Source organism: Solenopsis invicta, chromosome 7, assembly GCF_016802725.1.
Source record: "Solenopsis invicta isolate M01_SB chromosome 7, UNIL_Sinv_3.0, whole genome shotgun sequence".
In the NCBI taxonomy this organism is placed as follows: domain Eukaryota; kingdom Metazoa; phylum Arthropoda; class Insecta; order Hymenoptera; family Formicidae; genus Solenopsis; species Solenopsis invicta.
The window spans coordinates 15607492-15631556 of record NC_052670.1 but is presented as its reverse complement, the minus strand read 5'-3'; the positions used below and the strand labels follow the sequence as shown (position 1 = coordinate 15631556).

General features: G+C 33.8%; 1 protein-coding gene across 1 annotated transcript; it reads right to left on the bottom strand.

The window, feature by feature from the left end:
* Positions 1-933: 933 nt before the first annotated feature.
* LOC120358283 lies at positions 934-15119 on the bottom strand. Its single transcript, XM_039452005.1, has 3 exons — positions 14892-15119; positions 4796-5164; positions 934-3674 (listed from the first exon to the last, which is right to left on the bottom strand). The coding sequence occupies exons 1-3, from the start codon at positions 15117-15119 to the stop codon at positions 3267-3269; spliced, it is 1005 nt and encodes a 334-aa protein (XP_039307939.1). The 3' UTR covers positions 934-3266.
* Positions 15120-24065: the final 8946 nt, after the last annotated feature.

The window sequence follows — 24065 nt, the reverse complement described above, 5'->3', positions numbered from 1 at the left end:
TGTAGTACAGATAAAAATAAGAAACACGTACTTCTTTATACGTACCTATTTTCACTTTTATGGTATAAAACAAAAAAAACTCTTTTGAAGAAAATCGGTTTTTTTCTTTCGAAGCGTGTATATCGTTGCAACCATAAAAGATAGAGAAAAGCGTTCTAATTGAGAGTTAAATGGCTTGAAGAGTACTTTATGTACTTATGTACTTTAACAGTGATTAAAAAAAAATTTTTTATCACTGATGGGGAAAAATATAAAAAAATTTTCGATTCATAAAATTGATTGTCATTTGATGTATATTCAATGTTGTAGAACAATAATGTTTCTGATGCCCTTTTGGGTGTAATCTCGAAAAAGTACGTGAGTAATGCGACTCTTTCTCTCTCTCTCTTTTTCTCTCTCTTCTTTACTTTTTCATTTCCTTAATTAAAAGAATGAAATCTCCGAAAAATATCTTGTGATACATCTTATAATAAGTCTTTAACCGTACCGCGTATTTCTAATATTTAATGGCAAAGAAAGTTCAAGAAATAAAAAAATTATGTTAAATTTTGCAAAAATAAAATTGACTTTGGATTCAAGAATAAATTTTCTTTTTTTTTGCTAAAATAATTAAAAATATCCATAATTTTTAATATTTATTTTATTTGTGTGTTTTAAGATGCCTTTGCATGAAGCTGCGTTCTCTTTCTTTATGCGAATAATTGGATATGTAGCGCGAGATATTGTGCTCATCGTACATACCGTATGTAATATCTTATATTAAAAATTTCCTATATAAATATAATTAATTTCAATTTAACGAAGGATATTTTACCTTTGTTCAATATGATATAAATAACGATTTAAAGTTTCAATTCGTTTAAGTGGCAGATTTTATACAGGTGAACCAAATCGACATCAAACGTGATATTTGTGTACTTTGTAACAATTTAATATCTGCATACAAAAAATTTGAATACATTTTACTTTGTGTAAACATGCATTAATATAATACGAGATAATGATGGTCCAGAGATCAAGAGAACTAATACTATACGGTGTAGAACTGTTTCTTTTATGTGTGATTTTTTATTTAAGTTAGAGTCCTATTATGGATTAATATTAATACATTTGTTCTTACATTAATTAATATATTAACTTATTCTTATATTAATAATTCTTATAGTAATTACGCTACGTTTTTAATTATATTATAATTTACAGATTACGCAACGTATTCATATTAAGTTAAAGGATTCAAGAGGATTCGACAAACGTAGTACAAGATTGGTGCAAATTGGCGGTTTTCTCTTTGCTTATTCTTTTCCTTTTCTCCTTCCCAAAGTTCGCAACACTCACTGCCGCTTACAAATAATATTGAATCTACTCAAAGTATTTTCAGCCACACCCAAAGAGAGACTTCCTTATGCATTATCGTGCACAACATTCCGCAACATTCTCCGGCTCCTGCCGGCATTCGCTTTAACGTCGAATTAGCGAGATGTTAACGGCAGTTTCACGTACGTATGCTTAGCAAAGAATTTTCCTTCTAAGATATCGAGTTGCAAATTAACCGCTGCTATTTTTAAAGGAATCTTCTTTTATTCGCAAGAATAGGAAAAGTTTACTACATATATGCTCGAATTTAACAGAATTTTGACACTTAAACTTAATAAAAGACGATGGATAGAACGAACGGATTTTGGTTCTCAGAATGATGAGTATACTTTATGTAATTACTTGAACTTGCTGAATTTAATCCTGACTTAAATAATTCTGACTTAAATAATTTTAATTTGTCGGAAAAATATCAAAATTATGAAGCTATTAAATATATAAGAAGATATTATAAGAACGATGTGATAATGAAAATATAAAACTGAAGTAAAATGAACAGAATTAGAAAAGTTACCTTGTAGCAATAACTAGTTACAGTGATAACTTTTTTTTTCTCAAAAAGTTACAAGTTACCAACTCTAAGTAACACATTATAGAGAATTATAGTTATTTAAAAGTAACGTTACTTTTCAGTTACTTGTTTATTAACTTATAATGTTTATGCACTATACTATTTTAAATACACACAAAAATGTTTTTAGAATTTTTACATTACTACAATAAATTATTTACTTATATGATACAGTAGTTAAAGTTCATGGTCTACTTTAACTACTTTATCATATTCAAACTTTAAGCCGCGTTTAAAAAAAGTTGTTAGCATTGTAATGTAAAAGTCATTATACACACTGAAGAAGACTCCCAGTCGAAACGTTTGTGACAAAAAGTTGTTATTAAATACAAACTACACTTTATACGAACATCCTGAATTTTTGCTCGTTTATTAGCCACTATCGTTGTTATTAATTTGTATATGAGCTAATCTCAATGTTAATGTTTATATTGTTGTTATTCTCAAAGATGATTTATCTCATTAATTTGTTTAACGCAAATGTTGAAGACGAATAAATTTAAAGACGAATAAAGTTAAGTTACAGTTACTGAGAAAAGTAATTGTGTAACTTTGTTACGAATAATGAGTTACTTACCAACCCTGAAAATAAATAATATTAAACAAAAATCAATCAATATGTAAACAAATTATTAATAATAATAAAGACCCTATTCGGCTAAAGCAGTGTTTAAAAATATTTTTTGCTTGAATCTTTCAATTTCTAGTAGTAAAATACTACAATACAATACAAAAATACTTTGCATAAAAGTTTTCTTAAAAGACATGATGAATGATGTCAGATCCCAAATCAAGATTTAAAATAATTCTCATCAACAATACCTTCGTTTTTAGAATTAATTATTAATTATTCTTAGAATAATTATTAATAATTTTCTTAAATGTCTTTGTTTTTAGATATTAATTTTTTTAATTGTTTTAATCAAGCAGAACATGAATTATTAAAGATGAGAGTATTATTATTTGTACTAGTACAAAATATATAATAGATATGCAGAAATATATGTATAATATGCTTGAAGTGAACGAATTAATATGTTCTTAAAGCTCAATAATAATAATTTATGATACTAAATGTTTAATAGTTTAAATTTATACTAATTTTAATACTTTTTTGACAAATTAAAGTTTGTTGAAAGATAAAATCAGATCTAAAAGCTACGCAAAACATACCATTTCTACTTGCTATTCTGATCTTAAAATCGGTTTATTTTACCCATCATTTTCTATATAATTTTAGAAATAATTTTGAAACATTTCAATAATTTTTTATGCACTACGGGCCATTTATCTATCCACAAATAATTTTAATCTCAATTTATAAGGATCCATTTAAGAGTTTAGACATCGACGTTGCTGAATCGCAATTGTTACGCAAGTTTTGCGAAATCTCATCGGCGATTGTGTATAAAAGAGTTTTGGCAAATTGAAAATTTGCTTTCGCACATTGCTTGTCGCGCTCTCTTTGGGGATCAACAGTCTTTTGCAAAAGTATGATCTTCTTGTTCCGATGCATCAGCATATCGTACACGGGCACACTCTTGTAATATTGCTGCGGATACAGCGCATATGATGCTTCCGAAGATAGACGGCCGCGGAAACGGCTGCGCACGACATGGATTATTAGTAGTAGACACAGCAGCGCGAGTACGACGATTAACGTAATCGGCACTATGCCCCAGATTCGGCTAATGATCTGATTAATCATGTTGTTTTCCTTGGTCGTCTAAAACAAACGTAGTGATAATAATTTTTAAATTTCTTTCTTTTGATAGACTTAATGCAATAATTTCATTTTTCGTTATTTGAGCAATTCAAGCAATTCGTAACATAATTCTAATTAGGTAAATGTTCTTCAATGACCGAACATGTCCTGTATATGCTCGAATATTTACACGTAAACTTATTATTATTAATCTCAATTGTGTTTTTTTATAATATTACAACTTAATTATAATCTTTAAATATTTATAAGACAGGTTAAATATTGTAAAAATTAATGTTAAAAAAATTAATTTGTTCCACAACTAGATTTAACTTTATATTCTAATAATAATGTTCTTAAATTTTTTTTACGAAATATATATTTTTCAAGATATTTTTTGTATTTATTTGACAAACAATAAAGGATTAAGCATTTAGGACATTAAAGGTAAGCATTTTATATTATTGATTTTATATAATTTTTTTGTTTTCAGAATAATTTAAAAATTTTTCGTATTTTTGTATATTAATATAATAACACTTTATCTCTTGTTTATATCTAATTAATTATATAATTAAATTATTTAGGTCCCAAATTCAGATAAAAATTCAACAATCTTGGTTCTGTATCTCATTATACATATATCCGCTTACATTTACCTTAATAGTATTTTATATTTTAATTAGTTATATGTATAATTATCGTAACACTCGGACGTGGGATAAATCAATATCGTTATCATCGACATTTAGATCAATCTTTAAGATCCCTGGCAAATCATCGACACACTCTGTCTCTGGTAACGGATTAATAACAATTTTTACCGGTTTTATCGTTAACTCCACTGAATTCAAAAAGTCAGTGCCGAAAAACAAATTTTGGTTTAACAACGTATCTTGCACAACGCGCACAAGGATGGGATATTTATGATCGTCTATTATTATTTCCGTGTCAAACTCGTCCATCGTTGAATTTCCGGTCGCACCCACGCCACAAAATCGAATCTCTTTTAACTTTAATTTTGGACAGCTTAATCGAACATATACATTAGCTCGCATTAAACAAATGTCGCTTCCCGTATCTATGAGAGCAGTAAACATGCACCCAGCTACGCTAACATTTTTTTCACATTTTTTACTCACGGTTACCTCGACGCTTTGCACAACATTTTGTTTCTTAGTGCATTTCGCGGCAATGTGTCCTCGCTCACCACACTGAAAACATTTCGCACCCTGCGCTTTCGTAGGACAATCTGCAGCCGTGTATTCTCGCTGATCGCAGTTAAAGCACCGTCTCTCCGTTTCGTTACTCGCCGCCTCCTTCTTTTCACTCTTGGTTTTCTCGTCCGGCCGCCGATATTGATCTCCGTCGTTCCATTGTCGCCGCTCCGCACTGTCACCGGTATTGCTGACTGAGACCTTGTCCTTTAGAGTCACCTTCTCGAACGCTCTCAGCAACGTTGCCTTCGTCGAAATTTGCCCAATACACCGTCCGGCACCAAGGTCGACCTCCTGGAAAAAACGAGAGTCGTCAGATAGTCACGAGATAGTCGCTGGGACGGCGTTACTGAGAGAAAACCGCCGAAATTCCTCTTATTCGCGAACTTGATTTCGCACGCGGTGGTTCTGAGAAGAAAGTTTCTTCAGCTGCAGGTACGTTTCAGAGATAAGAGGATCTGTGTCTCTACATTAGCTAGGTCACGACTGAAAATCCGTGCGGCGGACGTTGTTGTGGACGATTGCATTTAGCTAAGGTTGATACGGAACGTTTCGCAGTAGACGAGAAGATACTACGTGGGAGATTGTATTGTCATCGTAGGTAATCGTCAGCCAACATGCAGCAGTTTGTCGTATCGTATTTCCGATTGCATAGTTTTGCGTTTATAAATTTAGATTTATACTATTTAGATTTATCAAATAAAAATGTTGATTAAATATAAAATATACAATTACTTTAATTACTACAGGTGATTTGGGACAGTGCAGATGACTTGGGACAGCGTGTACTTTTGTCGAATTTGGCTATAGTATCTACCCAGTCAACACAATTATGTGTTCACTGTATGTATAATAGTTACAAGTTACAGTATCACATATTATACAACGTGAGAGATGCAGCAATGTTGCAGTTTATTATAATTTTAAAAGTAATTGCCCTTTTTCAAAAGCAATAATGATGATGTACGTACCTACATCATTTTATTGTAACTAATTGTGTTATGTAATATCTAAATAATTCCAATAATTAAATTCTATACATTAAAGCACCACATACTTGTTTTGTAAATAATATGTAACATTTGTACATTTATATTATATAAAAGAAAGCAATAGATATGAGATATAAGTAATTATGATGTAAATATCATGAAATATATGTTAAAGTATTATTCCCAAGTTATATAGCAATTACAAACTGTGTCGACTGGGTATCTATCATTTATACGGAATAGGTTACTAGAGAAAATTGAAAAAATTACATTTTTTCCATTATAAATGAATATCACTGAATTACTACGATGGTCATTAATTATGCTTTAGCAATAGCGGTAAAAATTTTAAAAAGATGACAAAACAAATTTTAGTTTTTAAACAGAACAACTTTGATGTTAATTAGATAATAAATTTTTTTAATCAATCTTGTTACACGCGCACGTACCGTAAAGTGGCATGTCTTGTGAATAAAATAAAGCAAATTTTATACTCTGAGAGTGCGATTTCACGCAGCGTAATGACGCATGTGGAACAACGCGCAATGTTTTTATTAACTTGCTTATAATTAAAACCGATCTTCTTCTTCGTCCCTAAATAGTATATTCAGAAAAAAGACTTCCTTTTATACATGTAAACTTTTTGTAAAACTTTAAATGCATTTTTTTTAAATCCACGTTTTTCAACCCTGTCCTAAGCTTTTCTTAAAAACTAGCAAATTGATCGAATTTCGCCTTAAAGCAAAATACTCGTAATATTTGTGATTATAGTTGAAACTACAATTTTTTCAACATGTTGAACAATTTTTATAGCATGTAAAAATTGACAAAATTTTGCAAACTTTTATTTTTTATTTTTAACTGATCACCATTTTGTTCAACATTTACAATAAATGATTTTTATTTTAGTTCCAATGATAACATTCATGTAGATTAAAATAAATCCTAGATCGTTTAAGATTAGCACGGAGGCTACAACTCTGGGACAATTTAAACAGGACTTCTTAAGTATTTATTGCAGTATTTATAAATAATTTTATTTTAATTAATATTTCTAATTTCTATTAATAAAGAAATTTAATTTAATGTTTAAACTAATAATGAAATTAAATTAAATTTTAAAACTAAAAGTTAAATTTTTATAAAGTTAATGAAGTAATAAGTACGTATCTATAAAATGAAAATATCCTAGATGTTTTTAGAGTTTCAAGCAAAAAATTTGTAAAAATAGCTTTTAAAACTAGAATAGCCCCCTTAAGTAATAATTTAACAACTATTTTTAAATTTGTTTAAAATTGTCTATAATTTTTTCACGCTCTTACCAAATCATCGGCGCACTCGCAGATCGGGCAGTTATCTTTGTCCGTTCGCAAAGCCGTGGAAGCATTTCATGCAGTTATCCAGGGACGTCTTGCAGAACTCGTCAGGGTGATGATCAAAGGTACTATTGATCGGCGGTGGACAATAAGGGCAGCATTCGAAGACGATCGAAGATGATCATGTCGTCACCATTAAAGCTGTCGATGTGAAACACCGCGATTAAGCTACCTGTGATGACATTGCTATTCGCGTAGGTGTTGTATTTTGCTTACAATTTGTTAAGTAAGAGCGTGGTCGACTTTATTCACAACTGGTAAAAATATTGCTCTCAATTTTTTATGAGCCGATAGAAGAAACCTTTGTCTTCGACGCACTTCGAAGAAAAATTCAGTTGTTGATCTTTTGTAAAAAAAACACAAGCGCCATGAGTGCCAAATATGCGATGCGCTACGAGGCTGTGTTTCTGTACAGCCATCCGAAAGGTCCGAAAATGTCTTGCGATATTATATGCTTGTTGAGATTGACCAAATTTGTTTGAAGCTACTCATATAGAACATTCGTCAGTAAAGATTACGTCACTAAAATCATAATTGATGTTCTAGCTCGTGTGCCCAAGCGAGTCACTTTTTCACATGTTTTTTACTCAACAAAAGTTTCTTTATTGTTCTGCGGCATTTCGTGCCATGAACACGGATATGAGTTTGAATAGTTACATATGATATATCTAAACCTCTTTGCTTCAATTTCGCTTGTCCTTGACGTAGTATTAGGCCAGCAAAAACAAATTTGCTATCATTTTATCTTCAATTTTCCTACCGATTCATGTTCCGGTAAATCATCGACAATTTTTGTGACCTTATATCGCTGAATCCATCGTTTCTGAACAAATTGTTTCGACTTCCTTATATATTAAGCAATCGCTGATTGCGACATTTTCAGACCTTTCGGATGGCTACATCCTAAAGCTCCGAAAATATCGCAATCAGCGATTGCTAAATATATGGGAAAGTCGAAACAATTTGTTCAAAAGTGGATTCAGCGATATACACACACACACAGAAATGCAGTCTCGTAGCGCGTCGCGTATTTGGCACTTATGGCGCTTAATGTGTTTTTCTTACAAAAGATCAACAGCAGCTAAATCTTTCTTCCAAGTGCATCGAAGACATAGGTTTCTTCTATCGACTCAAAAAATTGAGAGCGATACTTTTATCAGTTGTGAATAAGGCCAACTATTATAGTAGAAACATATCAAAAGCAAGCTGTCGAAATTTATTAAACGAGAAATTTAGTAGAAAATTGCAATGTATAAAATCTCATTTGTCTGGGTCGAATTTTTAACGTTAAAGTGGTTGCATTAGGAGAATTAAATCTCTGATGGTTGGTTGGGATTCTGCTGGTCATCTGACAAAGACAACTATAAACAGTAATGTTACTCTCACAATTAGTTCCAATAGGCGATGACACACGCTTATACACTCTCTGTCAAGTTTGCATCCTGTCTCCTGTCTACGTTTAAATCGACATTCACCTACAAAAAACTGAAAATTTACAATTACTTTAACGCGGATTTAATCGTCCATTGTATACATAGCATATTTGTAAGAAAGCATTATTCAATGTAACGAAATATAACGAAAAGGTCACAAGAAAAAGGCATGGATGGTCGCTCTCAAGGCTTCTCTCAGGAGAACAAGATGCTGCTGTAATGTGCGTTCGTCGCGATGAATCTGTAAAATTTGCTCCTGCAAAAATCTGAAAACTTTCTCTCACCATTTTTATGCAAACTGGAACTTTTTCTATGAAGAAATACTTATAAAGACTACATCTTCTCTTAGAATTTTTCATACACGTGAATTCTGAAATATTCTGAGATTTCTTATCTCATATAATTTCTAAACAAACTTTTAACTTTTTTAGATTTTATAACATTTTATCAAAAATTATAGAACAAAAATCTTAGAGATGTTAAGGTATTTTATAATTAACATGTATAAAAAATTTAGAGAAAAAACTCTGAATATTTCTGAAAAGCATTCTAAGTTGTATATAAAATTTGAGAAAATTATAAAACTATACAGAAATTCTGAAAAATTATATAAAACATTTTGAGAAAAATTTTCCTTTTTTTTCCTTTTCTTTAACATAGGAAAATTCATCTTAGATACTTCCTCTCGGGGAAGAAGGGGAGATTATGTCGGACTACTACCAAGTAAAACCCCCTAGTGGTTCTCTTGTCCGGACGAGAGGGACGCCCCAGGATCGCAAACATTTCGACCGGACGCTCTCCCGAGCTCTCGTTGGTTCCCTCGCTTCTCCCGGAGGGGGCGGGGACAGCACATCCTAATTTAGAGGCCGTTGCGAGACCACCGCGCAACAGTTTCCCGCATCTACCCCCTGCACCCGCTCTGGCAGAAAGTGCACTCATGACAGTCCTCCCCACCAAGGCCGGAGGGTTACGGAGCCCGGACGTATGCACGAGCTCTTCTCCCTCCCCTCTTCTTCCTCATGGGAGGGACATCCGGCACCAGCTCCCCCCCCTCTCTCTCTCTTGGCGTCCTCCTTCCGCAAGATCACTTTCTCACAGAAGAAAAGATTGCCACTTCCCATTTTTCTGTTCCAGCATGACTTAAACCATGCTCTCCAAGGACAGCCCCTCTCCGCCCTCGTTCAAACCTAAGGTATCCGTCAGGACCCGACGGATACTCTCCCAAGCCAGACATTCCAAGAGGATATGCTCCAAGGAGTCCATTGCACTGAACTGAATACATACAGGAAACAGCCGTGGCCGGAAAAAAGCGGTCAGAGAGAGAGGGTTACGTTATGTTAGTTGTCTCTTTCTGTCATAGGCCTCTTTTTTTAGCGGTACAAGCATTGTCAAAAGCATGCTGACTGATGAGTTCAGAGAACGATTCAGAAGCACTTTAGGAGGTTTGACTAACTTTTAGATATGATTGTACTATCAAAAAAGGTGGGTTTCAAGAGTTTAAGAAGAAAAGAGACAGCCAACATAATGGTAACCTCTCTCTCTGACCGGCCTTTTACACACGATTTCTATAGGACGGCTCTTTTCTGTATGTATTGAGTTCAGTGGTCCATTGGAGCGCCGACGTAGTGACACACTATAGTGGGCTTCCTCCCTATTAGGGTACTATATTAAGAAGGAATATGCATCCGCCATATTGGCTCTTAGTCAGTGCCGGGAATTCAAGCGAAGTAAAGACATCTAATTTTGTTTTACATAAAATTTTGTGTTTTACGTAGACTTAAGTAAATAAAATGGGCAGTTGCAGTGCAATAAATTGTAAAAATAGTAGTGAAGCCGGGTATCAAACGTTGCGCTTTCCAAAAGAAGGCGAAAGAAGAAAGAAATGGCTTATAAACTGTCGGCGTGACAAATGGATACCTTCCTCAAGTTCAAGATTATGCGAGGTATATGTTGTATTTATTTATCACTAAATATTTAACACTTATATTTATCAATAAATGTTTATTCAATCATTTAAAATACATAAGAAATGAAAGTTGAGGTTAGAAACTTTTTCATCAGTAATGCCCATTTCTACCAATATCTAGCTATATAGATTAACTTTCTCTTTTTTTAGTTTTTTAATTCTAAGAATTGGAAAGATAAGAAGTAAATTGAACTGAGATCAAAGTTAATCTGCGTTGGTGGAAATAGGCATAATTGTTTTAGAGATGACGTTTCAGAGCTTTTCTGAAAGATTAAAATTTTTCTGAAATTTTTATAATCATTTATGATTGTGAATTCTTTATGAAACATTTTTGCTGTATAAATACTAAACATAGAAAGCAAATATTTGCTTTCTATGAATACTGAACAAACATTTATAAGATATTGTTTAATTGTTTCTTCTAAATTCTGATTTTATTTCTTTTGCGGATTCACTTTGAAAGCTTTCAATTTGAACAGAATAAGCAAGATGGGATCAAAAAATTAAAACCGAATGCTATACCAACATTATTTAATGTACCAAATCCGCCAAAAATGATTAACAATATAAAACAAAAAAGGTTTACTATTATTTTTGTCTTTTAAATTAAAATTTTTTTATTTGATTCGCATAAAATTAATTATATAATAATTACTGTAATAAGTTTACACACGTATATATAATATATATTTAAAATAGGTTATTAAAGTTTGTTAACATTGTTAATTAACATTAAAACATATGGTTATAAATTTAAATTTAAAAAATAATTTAATTATGAAATAGTTAAATAAAAATAATTAATAAATTTTTTCTATTCTTTCAGGAATACCGATCCTATTTGCTTGAAATTTCCCCTGATACCACAATACGATTCAAGTATTTCTTGCTCTGACAAAAATGGTACTCACTCCAATTCTATTTCTACAAATAATTCAAATGATCCTAATATCTCGTAAGAAATATTTCTTTTTTCTTTTTTAAGAATTATAAGCATCAAACAAAATTCATTTGCAGTCCGTATCTTTATTCGTGAATTAATAATAATAATAATAAATATAAATTCATTCAAGAAAAAATTACGGAATAAAGTATAAATCAAGGTACGAACGCTGTTGAAGACTTTTGATACCATCTCTTAAATTTCTATTTTTATTAGTTACTTCTAAAAATTTATATCTACTTTTGTATTTTTTATCGTTTTCATCGGTAGTACTAATTTAATACTTTAAATAATTTTGTTCTATAAAATATGAATTTTATTAAATTTATTTTTTATTTTTTAGATCCACTCTTCTTGAAGTGAGTAGTTCATCAAATTCACATACTATTGGAGAACCTGAAAAAGAAAATGTTAAAGCACCAGTTAAGCCACAGTTCAACTGTAATTGCAATGTGTTTCAGCAAGAAAAAATGCAATTAAAACAGGAATTAAATAAGGCCAAAGAAATTTTAAAAATATGTTGCTCTGAAGAACAAGTTAAAGCACTGCAAAGCGATACAAAAATAAAATGGAGTAATGAGGCTATATCACAAGCTTTAAGAGGATACTATAGTGACCGAAGAACTTCCTCGACGTCGGCATTGCAGATTATTTTTCGAGGGAGACCAGGCTATCGCTCTTTGTCCAACGCATAGATCTGTCTTTGTTTTTCGATTATTTCGCCATCTGCGAAAAGACCTATCAACAGTCACTACTTTGCTTGCCATTGTTTATGTGCGCTAAGCGAAATTTGTACACGTACAACTGTTTACCTGTTAAACTTTTTTGTTGGGCTTTTGACTGGAATGACACACAGTCAGTGTTGTTTGTTAGAGTTTTCTAAAGTGCGGCCTGATCTCATTTCATACATATGAGCTATAGAACGTTAGTAAATGACAAAAGTTAGCCTTGGTTGACAGATCCACGAGCCGAAAATAAATAAATTTTTAACTATTTGTTTGATTTTCTCGTAAAATTTACCAGCCCGCACTTTGTCTTGGTGCGTACTTTTATTCTGTAAAAGAATTTTGTGATCTGTAAAGCCAATTCGAAAATTAATGAACACTGTAATGCATCGGTAATTCCCGTCACTATAGCATCCTCTTAATATTTAAAAAATTTAGCTTTGAACTGTAATAATTTAGAGCTTTCTGATTTAAAGTGAGTTCGAAGACTTCGAACATACCTTCAGTTCGAAAAGATCGACGTTCGATCTTGAAGTTCGAACTGTTCAAACTAGTCGATTACCTAATGTTTCCAAGCAGTAATTATTATGTATAATAACCGTATTAATCAAATTAACCGTAACATATATTATATATATACATATGGTTGGCAAAGTTACTGTATAAAAGTAACTCGTTACCGTAATCGTTCTTTTCCTCGAAAAGTAACTCGTTACCGTTAATCGTTAATAATTTAAAAAAACTCGTTACCATTATTGTTACTCAAAAATTAAAGTGTAATTTTTTTGTTACTTTTTTTACATTAATAGAAAATAATATACACATATGTACAAATTTTTGAGATAAATATAAATAGAACTTTTTTATATATACATGTGTAAATATATAGGCGTACACATGGATAATAATTAGTAGCACAATTGCACCGTTGAAAAGAAAAATTAAGTATAATTATTTTTCGTGCCCGCGCGAATACGGCACGAGGCGAGCGTTCGTAAGCCCGATGAGGTGTCTCGTTTCAATCAGTTGTTGATTCCCGCAAGATTCCACACATATCTTAATTCGATTATCATACTCAGTTTATAATTTCACGATTTATAATATGTGAAATAATCATTTCACATTTTAATGTTATTTCAGAAATAGGAGCACATGAAAAGAAATTTGACAGTAATTTTTATACTATTTGCACACATGTCTATTTCGTGCGAAAAAAGATTACCAATTTAATGTTATTTTAATCAGGACTTTTAGTCTAGTGACGGGCGGCGCAAAAAATTATAGCGTTTGCTCGCCGGACGTAACAAAATGATGATCACGACTATTTGATAAACGTTCGAAAAGTGTTCTAAATTTTTAAAATATTGTAAATAAAGGATGTTTTTTAAAACATTTGACCCTTTGAACATTTACAACATTCTGAAAACATAGAAAACTTTTAATAAACAATTCCATGTTTAAATTTCCATCTCATAAACACTTCAACAAATATTTAATAAACATACTATTTTTGCCATGGGCATGATAATTAATTAAAAATATATGTAACAATTATTGTATAACTCACGATTTCCTTCAATAAGGGTATTTGCATTGCCAAGAATGGGCACTGTTTATGGACCATCGAGAGTGAAAATAAACCTGACGATTTGAATGTAATTCTTTGGATATAATGCGTATAATATAGCCAAAATGACGGCAAAAAAGACAAGGAAGGCCCACATTTCTCCTGATGTGTGTGATGCGACTCAACTAATTAGAAATAAATCAGAAATATAATTTCCATGTCAGTTTTACATAGATAATACCAGGTGTAAAAGTATGAAACCGGAATTTTTTTGTAAAAATTACACGTCTGTTGTTTGAAAATGATAAAAAATATTTTATTCAAAATAATCTCTATTGCTATTTATACATTTTTCCCACTTCTCCGACAGTTTATGAATGTTACACAAAAAAAAAACAGTTCTTCTTTTAAGCGAACCAGTTATCGAGCCATTTTCGTACATTTTCATACGAATTGAAGCGTTGTTCAGTGAGAGCGTGTCCCAGTGATACGAATAGATGATAATCGAATGGAGTCAAGTCTGGAGAATAAGCCGCATGCGCTAGTATTTCCCAAATGAACGCCTCGATCGTTTCCTTGACCCGTTTTGCTGTGTGTGTGTGATGGGGCATTATTATGGAGCAAAATGACTTTGTCATGTGTTGCCTTTTTCCATATTCCGGTCATTTTTCACGTAATGCTCGAATTAAATTAATCATTTGCTGTTGGTAGTGATCAGTGTTAACGGTTTTACCAGGTTTTAGCAGTTTATAATAGATTACACCCTTTTGATCCCACCAAACACAAAGCATTGTTTTCTTTCCAAAGCGATTTGATCTTGCAGTGGATGTCGATGGTTCGCTTGGATTCACCCATGACTTACGACGCTCAGGATTCTCAAAATATATCCATTTTTCATCACCTGTCATGATTCGGTGGAGAAATGATTTTCTTTCGTATCTGTCGAGCAGCATTTCACAAGTGGTTTTTCGATTTTCTTGCTGTCTTTCATTCAGTTCATGCTGAACCTATTTTCCCACTTTCTGAATTTTTCCCATAGCTTTCAAACGAACGAAGACGGCTTTCTGCATCACATTCAATTGATCCGCGAGTTTTTGTTGAGTTTGAGTATTATCTTTATCCAATAAAGCTTGCAATTTGTTGTCTGCAAACTTTTTCGGTGGTTTCCCACGCTCTTTGTTTCTCACGTCAAAATCACCACTTTTGAATTTTTTGAACCACTCGAAACACTGTTTTACCAAGAGCATGTTCATCGCAAGTTTCGACAAGCATTCGATGCGATTCTGCAGCAGTTTTCTTTTGGGGGCTCGTCCGGGATAGAATGAGCGAAACGAGCTATCTTTTTGTCAGCGTGCAAACGAGCTTCAAGCCATGGCTTTTACACATATTCTACGGAGCCCACGGAGGGGTATGTGCACGCGCTGCTCAGCGATGACTGAACAATGCCTCTCAGATGAGTGTCCATGCACGCGGTCTTTGGGTGATGCCGTTGAGCGTACGGAAGAAGCCATCGAGCGACTAAACGCACGGTCTTCGGGAGATGTCAACGAGCTGACTACGGAAAATACTGAAACGACAGGCACCGCGAAGTTGCTGCGTGCAGCGTTGGAGGAGCTTCGCACAATGAAGGAGGAGCGTCTTCGGAAGATACAGCTAAGTCCTTCCAAAAATGTTTATTTTTGTGTGGGAGATTCTGCTTTGAATATTAGAGACGCGTTGCGTTCGTGTTGCTTGCGCGCGAGGAGTCTTCCGTTGGATGGTCGAAGCGTGTTGTGTCCGTGTTGCTCGTGCGCGAGACGTTGCGCGTAGGATGAACAGGGGAACGCGTTGCGTTTGCGTTGTATCGGCACGTCTTTGGTTGAAGGAGAGGATATTCTTGTGAAACGCATTTTACGCTTATATCTATATCTATTAATTTTTATCGTTTTAATAGATTCATGGCGTATCGTTTTCTTTTAAAATTTTCTTGAGTAGAGAGAGAGAGAGAGAGAGAGAGAGAGAGAGAGTTACGGTTTTAGATTTGGATTTTCTTCTTTTCAAAATTGAAATTTTGTCTCAGGGGGGAGGGAGATGTTCTCTCGTTTCTTTTTCTTCCTGGAGAGCATTGGATTGGAAATGACACGGGCGACGCTCGGTAACCCGTGGCAGGAGCCCGGGATAGAACAGGAAGTCGTCGTGCTTCCCTGAAAGTCAACGCCTTGAAGAACGGGTTCGGAGGATCGTTCTTTCTTTGGAAACTGAGAATGAGTTTCGATTCTTTTTAGAATTTCTTGATTTAACTCAAGGGAATGGATTTGCAGCAAATAGTGTTTAGGTTTGGTTAGATTCCTATAGCAGTGTTTAGCTTCCCGTAGAAGAGGGTCGGGTGAAAGCAGGAGGTTGTCGAGTGAATTCTGATTTCAGAAGTGGACGACGCTCGGTAACCTGCGGCAGGAGCCCAGGATAGAGTAGGAGGTCGTCATTTTCGTCTGAATCGTGGAGGACGATGCTCGGTTACCCGTGTCAAAAACTGTGGATAGACCAGAAGAGAATTTAAGATTTTTCTTCCAGAAAGGTGCTGGTTTGGGAGTGACACTGGCGACGCTCGGTAACTCGTAGCAGTGGCCAGGGATAGAGGTCAACGAACTTCCCTAGAAATCTTCACCTTGGGAGATGAATTCTAGAGATCGTTCTTTTGTTAGGAACTGAGAGTGCATTTCGATCCTTTTTCTTCTGGATTGCAGAGGACAACGCTCAATAACTTGTAGCAGGAGCCTTAGATAGAGTAGAAAGTCGTCGAACTTGTGTCTTTTACGCGAGAATTTTATTGTAAAATCGTAACTAAAAAGTTTTTCTCTTGCAGGGTTATTTTATTTTAAGTGAGATACTCGTTGGATTTTGTTTTAATTTCTGTTCTAAGATTCGTGCGAAGCGATGTTTTTCTTGTGAAGGATCATCGTAATACTTTGTTTTAAGAAGACCGCCTCGCCCCGGTTTTTGAATCGAGGTTTTCTCGAGGGCTTGAGGACAAATGCCGAGACGGGGACATAGGGAGTCTTAAAGGCGTTGGGTCCTCGAGAGTTAACCCCCCCCCCTTGTCCAAAGAATGAAGAAAGAAGCGCGCAAGACTCAAGATAAAGAATATGTGTAAATAACTAGGTGTCGGAAATCTTTCGGCGTTCTGAGTTAGTTGTCGGAACGACAACCTTGAAGAAGGGGGGTAGTGTTGCGTGTCTGCCTTATGAAAGCGACGATTAATGTTACGCCCGTGTATCGATATTTGTAAAATGACTGTCGTTCATTGACGACGGGATGTCATGACGTTGTTGTTGACGTGAGTCAAGCTTGATCTACGGACGCGAGTTTGCGTCTCTCTCTGTAATTAATAAAGCTTCTTCTCTTTAGAACCCAAAAGAGAGTGTTGTTGAAGTAGTAGCGAATAAGAGAGTGCGCCGTGAGTGATACGTGAATAAGTTCGCGTCGCGGTCGTAACAATATGATTTAATGTATTATTTGAGGACATGCTTCTAGGTGGCGCCACTCTACAGCCAGAATCATATAAAATTTTTGTTCCAAAGTATGCGTTAAATATAAAAATATCTAAGTCCCCAATGTATGCGACAGAACTCAAATTTTTTTGAGATCTGTCCCCAAAGTAATGATATGTCCCAACAGTATGCCTTGGCCCCTTGAAAGTGTCCGCATAGGATGTTTCTGATATATATAAATAAATATTACTTGTTTGTAGAAAATATTATTTCTTTAAAGTATTATTTATTTTTTTGAAGTAATATTTATTTATGTTAAGTAAATAATTTGCATGAATGGCCCTAATAACATATTTACTTAAACCACGAAATTTTTTTTCACAGTGTACATACATAGAATAACTTACTTTTATACAATAATTTCTCGTTAATTAGATTAATTAGAATTAGTATTAAAAACGTATCGTTTATTTGAGACAAACTTTATTCAAGTGTAATAATCCATTAAACTACTTTAAATATTAACTTCAATAAATCTTATTTAAAGATATAATTCGCCGTTATCTCGATGAAACTTTCCCCCAATGATTCGGAAGAGATTTGTTAACTCCGTGGCTTGCTCAATCTCCAGATTTTTTTCTTTGGGGAGCAATAAAGGAAAAATATTTATGCACACCAACATCGAGACAGCTGACGAGATGACGGAATTAGTATTCCGCACTATTGAGGGAATTAGTAATGTTCGAGTTCGAAGAGCTACGCAAAATGTATAGAAAAGTGTAAGAACGTGTATCGAAGTAGGAGGAGCACACTTCGAACGTTTATTATAATTATAAGGAAATTAATAATTAATTCACGTTAAATTGGTAAATTACAATAACACGTTTATTTTAGTTATGCACCTAGGATTTTTAAGGTTTTTTTTAAACAAGGTGGAGAGAGAGGGAGAGAGAGAGAGAGAGAGAGAGAGAGAGAGAGAGAGAGAGAGAGAATGTGTGTGTGTGTTTTTGATTACAGCCGTTTCGCTGCTCATCGTTGTTCTCCCGCCGTGTAGTTTGTTAGCTCCGCTCCGCCCGTCTATTGTTCGTCACTGCTTTTTTTCTATAGACGAGTGCTTATTCGCTAATTTTAACATCGTATAGCATGGAACAGAAGGCTCAGATCAAAAAATGACTGTTTGAGTTGTAACCCGTGCTAGTGTATTTATCTTTATTTATATAGGCGTCGGATTTGAGCTTCCCTAGTAGATTGGGCGCTTGTTAGCTAGGAAACTTTTAGTATTGTAGTGTGGTAAGGGAGGCGCTGCGTGAGAGATCGCAGATAATCAGAATCACTTGAACGCCCGTTGCCATAAGTTATAAGTCAATTAATACGTTTATAGTCAAGAGAAGTTCGGCACATTAAAGATTGTCGTCTAGTAGATACAACAAGAGTGATTTTCACTTTACCCTTCATTCAACAAACATTCAAAACATGGTTCTTCAAACCGGATCCCGGTAAATAGACACTGGGAAATAAAGTAAGAAGGCGATGGCGCAAGACAACCGGTGAAAAAAGACACGAGGACAAGCCTACTACACAACGAGAATAGACGGCGAACCGAAGGCGTGCAAAGAGTAGCCGGAAAAAGGTACCACAAGACGACGGTCACAAGGTACAGTTCAAAAACGACAACGCAGTTACACGTGCACGAGCGCGAGAAGGACCGACAACGGGCAGTATTCAAGCGCGCACGTGTAAGAACACACGAGAAGCCGGTGGTAGCCACGGTTATCGACGTGCATCTAAGGCAGAGTTGAGCATTAATTAATTAATATGTGATTGATTAAGTAATTTAATTAAAATAATGCAATTACAATGTAATTGTTATTCAATGTAATTGCAATTACTTGTAATCACAATTACATCGTGATTACATTATAAATATAAATTATGTAATTGCAATTACTTTTAATTATAATTACATTTTAATTATAAGTAATTGTGATTATTTTACAATTTACGGAGAAATGTTAAAAATATAAAAAACATTTAATTTTTTAGAAAAAGCTAAAAGTGTCAATTTTGTTGACTGAACCGCAACTTATATCCATACGATTACAATATATGCATACGATTTAGAAAACATTAATACACTATGGTATATACTACTAAATCAGTATCGCATGCATGTACACGTACAAATTTTCAAGCACTTTAAATGCAATCACGCTCGCGTGCGCGCGATGTTTGTTTGCTGAGGACGTCTATTCAATATAAGTAAAAGGCGGAGAGACACGTAATTATTGTGGTACTCTACGGACGAAGTCACCTTTGTTCGGCTTAGTTCGCTCCTTGCATTCATAGGAAACGGACAGTCTTGTGATAATTATTTCATAAAATGGATGATACTTTGTATGAAGAGTCTTCTGTGTCGGAAGATATTAATTTAACTGGTACTTCATCAGCTTCTCAAGCGGAAATATTTTCGAATATCTCAGGCAATGTAAATAATTTGAAAATGTCTATACCCGATGGCACCTATTTTGATCCAGTCTTCAATAAGTCAACAGACAAAACATTAGTTATGTAAAAAATGTTTACCAAATTATGTTGAAATCAAAGGATACAAAAATTGTACATCAAATTTTGTTACTCACTTAAAAAAGAAACATGGCAATGATATATTTGAAGAATATCGTATTCACATAAAACGTAAAAAAACATCTTCAGTGACAACATCCACATCTGGACACAATCATCTCTTAAATTAATAACAAATTCATATTTTCAAGATAATTTTGATCATGATATATTAAAATATGTTATACATTCTATGATACCTTTGAGAGTTGTTGATAATCCGTACTTCAGAAAAATATTTGAAAATTTGAATATCGCAAGAGTGGGTCTAAATATAATAAATCGGCGAAAAATCAGACGACAGATATCAAATTATTACGAAGAACAATTATCAATAATAAAACAAAAATTGAAAAATATCAAGTATGTTTATACAGCAGTAGATATCTGGTCGGGACCCAAGCGAAGTTTCCTAGGTTTAATCACTGGATTGATCCTATTAATTTAAAAAGAGTATCAAGGGGATTGGCGTGTCAAAGGTTTAATAGAACACTTAATAATGAGAGGATAACTGAACTACTCCACGAAATACATTCAAAGTATGGGTTAAGTTCTTCTAAAGTTGTTGCGACCATCACAGACAACAAAAGCAATTTTGTAAAAGCTTTCAAAAGATTTGGTGTGCATCATAAATGTATTAGTGAAGAAGATAGCTTAAATAATAGTGGTACTGATAGTTCAGATTGTGAAATAATGAATCAAGATCCTCCGCTAACTAATTCTGATAGTGACGAAGAATTTATTGCAAAATCTCCATGAAATACGTTTATCATCGCATTTAAGATGTTCCTCACATACTTTAAGTTTGTATGCTATTGTTGATACCAATAAAATATAAAAAGGACAAAACAGTCAACTTTCAATCATTCATCAGCAAGTTTTGAAAAAGTGCAATGTTTTGTGAAAATCTGGTAATCGTCCAAAATCAGCTGAAATAATACAGAATGTCTTGGGATATGTCTTGAGTAAGCCAGGAGAAACTAGGTGGAACAGTTTGTATGATGCTTTAAAAAAAATATTAAGTATTAAAGAAAAAAATATCGTACTTTACAAAGAATTAGCTCTCAAAAATCCTATTCAAGATTACGAATTCGATTACATCGATAAATATTTGTCGTGCACTAAACCAATAGCTGAAGCATTAGATATTCTCCAAGGTGAAAATGATACATACTATGGCATTTTGTTACCCACTTTATTAGTTGTACGTAGAAATCTGTAAAAATTAACAAAAAAAGCTTTTGTATACTGTACACTTCTCGCTAAAATTTATCTTGAAAACGTAGAAAAACAAGAGTTTTTTCAATCTTTCAACTTCTCAAGCAGAAAATGCTGCTATAGCATCTTTATCTTATCCTCGTTTTAAGAATAAATGGTTTTCTTGTATTGATTCTAAATATTATTCAAAACTTAAAAATTTATTTAAAATCCTTGTTTCTAAAGAAGTTATTTCAGAAACAAGTACAAGTGATAATACCCATAATAAATCTAAACAAAACGATTTTTTTAATTTTGATTCTGATTCTGACATTGATAATTCATATAATGAGCCAAGATCAAAAGCTGAATGCTTAATATCAAACTTTTTTGTTGAGGAAAGCAGAGATTCGCAATTATTGGAAAGATACCCAAAAATAAAAAAAAATATTTATAAAATTTAATATTCCGTTACTTTCTTCTGTTTTAGTAGAAAGGCTTTTATCATATGCCACAATTACAAATTGTTCCAAAGCAAACCGGCTTTTAAATATTACTTGCGTATTTGCCTACAAGCAGCGTATACATATATTGTTCGGGATAATAAGCAAATAGAGACAGGAGCGGGAGCGGGAGCAAGAGCGTGAGCGCGTAAGCATCTGTTGTCAAACGACAGAGCGGCGACGCGCGGGATCTGTCTCGCCGTTGCTGGCCATTATAACTACAAAAAATGAAACCACGTGTTTCCACCAATTATTCGCGATCCTTCTACAAAGATTTAAAGGTCGGAAAGACTGTGGAATTTTCCAGTTTCCCGCCGGAAGGTTCTAAAAGGATCACAGTAGTTATAAGATGCCGACGCCAAGCTCGCCCTGCAGTCATTTGTTAAGTTCCAGCACGACAACATTGTAAAACCAATTATTCAGCTAATTTGTTTATAATAATTACAATAACTACAATAATTAACAAAGCGTTATGCTTCTTTAGATAATTTTTCCCATTAAATCGATTAGTGCAATCAGTTTTCCTCCGCAGTCAATTTTTAACAATTTGTTTATAACACTTAGTTGCAAAATCGACTTTTGCAACGTGCTTTTTACATTAATAATGTTCTTTTATGCTCCGGTACTATTTCTAATTGTTACTTTTGGCTATCTTTATTGGTCTGGTCATAGGCAGAAACAAATTTTAATTATTTGTATAATTTAAATTCAAAATATCTAACAATATCTAAATAATGAAAGAATTAGTGAGTGTTCGCGCGGTACTCAAGACGTGAATTTCTTCTTGTTCAAATCAACTTTAATATAACTTTTTATTAAAGATTTCACAAGTACATGATTAGCTTAGAGTTAGCGTATTAGGTTATTGTTCCGAAGATCTTAGGTTCAAATCCCGCCGGAGCCGATGCGTTTTTAAAAATTGTAAAATAATGCGTAATTGTAATTAGGGAAATAAGAATCTTATATGCAAAACAATGAATACAAGTTATTAAGCTATAAGAATAACAAGATCTGTTAAAAAACTAAAAAAAAATTTTTTTTATTGCACATTTGCTGAAAAGTATATGTAACTATGGTTGCAGGAGCAATATTATTACGAATGTAGCATCCGTATGTAGCTACCCTCACTAAGGTTGGGGCAACCATGGGGATCACTTCCAGAGTATTATGTTTCCCACAACTATTTTGTATTGATGGGCGGAAAATAACATTATTATTGTGGCAACCGTAACTTTTTCTCCGTGTGTGATTTACAAATTCGTAATTGAATTGTAACTAATTTAGAAACTCTCCCCTTTTCTTTAAATAGATATTCTTACAGTAAAATTTCTAAATGTAGGTATTAACTTATCTTATGTACTATACTAGGCAGCGTTGAATTTGTGATCTTCTCGACACGCTGAGCGCACCCCATGCGGATGAGTAACTCCTGTGGGTTGTTTATCTTCTCGTTGCTGTCACATTTTAATTTGAGGAAAACGGTTGCCGTGTCACTTCTTACAGCCTAGATAATCGTCATCCATCTTTCTCGTTTTTCCAATAATAAGCGGGTTAGTTCGCGAGTCTTACGAGGCCTACATTTTTGTGGATTAAGTGATGCCCAAAAAAGCAATCATATTTAAGCTGTATGGTGGGAGACAAGACTGTATAGTACTTGCCGCAAATTTTTGAGTAGTCGTCAGATTTTTGAAATACTTAATTTTCTAAAGTAGGTAATGCATCGAAGATCGCTCAGATACAAGAAATCTTCCCAGAATACTTGGAGTTCCCTTTTTAGTTTGGGCCAATTGATGTTAAGAGGCTCCCTCATTTTAGGGTTGTTCTTGTTAATTGTAATTTCGTCGTTCAAGTTACGTTTTAGTGGTCTTTGGAGTTAAAACTTTCAATAAGCTTCATATTAGGAGAGGCCTCCCTTTCTCGACACAAATTTGTTTCTTATGCTACTTCTAATGTATGTTTATATAATCGGAGGTTAATGATTATTAATAAAATCTGAATACCCCTGTTTAAACGTTGGCGCGATATTGACGTTTAAACATTGGGTGGTTCTTTATTGCCTGGTGCAGCTGTTATCGCTATTCCCCATCCTTGGTTTAGACGTTCTTTAAAGGTATGCCGATATCCTTCAGTACATCCCTTGCAGTTACTTGTTAAGATAATGTTCACCGTGTTCTCCTTGCAGGCTGTGCATTTATTTTGGTTATATACTGATTTTTTATGAACCAAGTTGTGCGGAAATAGTTGTGTGTACCTAGACTTATGGTCGGCTGACATGTTCTGATAACAGTTATCACAAAACAATTTTAGGCTACTGAGGTTTATGTAAATCTCGACCTTCCAATGGGGTGACACATCGGAGCTTATTCCTTAGATAATAATTGATCTGGTTTTGTTTATGCGAGTT

What these genes read in the sequence shown, in the direction of transcription:
- LOC120358283 (XM_039452005.1), bottom strand. Translation starts at nt 15,119, where the DNA reads ATGCTCTTGGTAAAACAGTGTTTCGAGTGGTTCAAAAAATTCAAAAGT. An exon ending in CTATGGGAAAAATTCAGAAA is followed by an intron (nt 5,165 to 14,891) that starts GTGGGAAAATAG and finishes CGTTTTTTCCAG; the next exon opens with GAGGTCGACCTTGGTGCCGG. An exon ending in TGCAAAGCGTCGAGGTAACC is followed by an intron (nt 3,675 to 4,795) that starts GTGAGTAAAAAA and finishes CGTTTGTTTTAG; the next exon opens with ACGACCAAGGAAAACAACAT.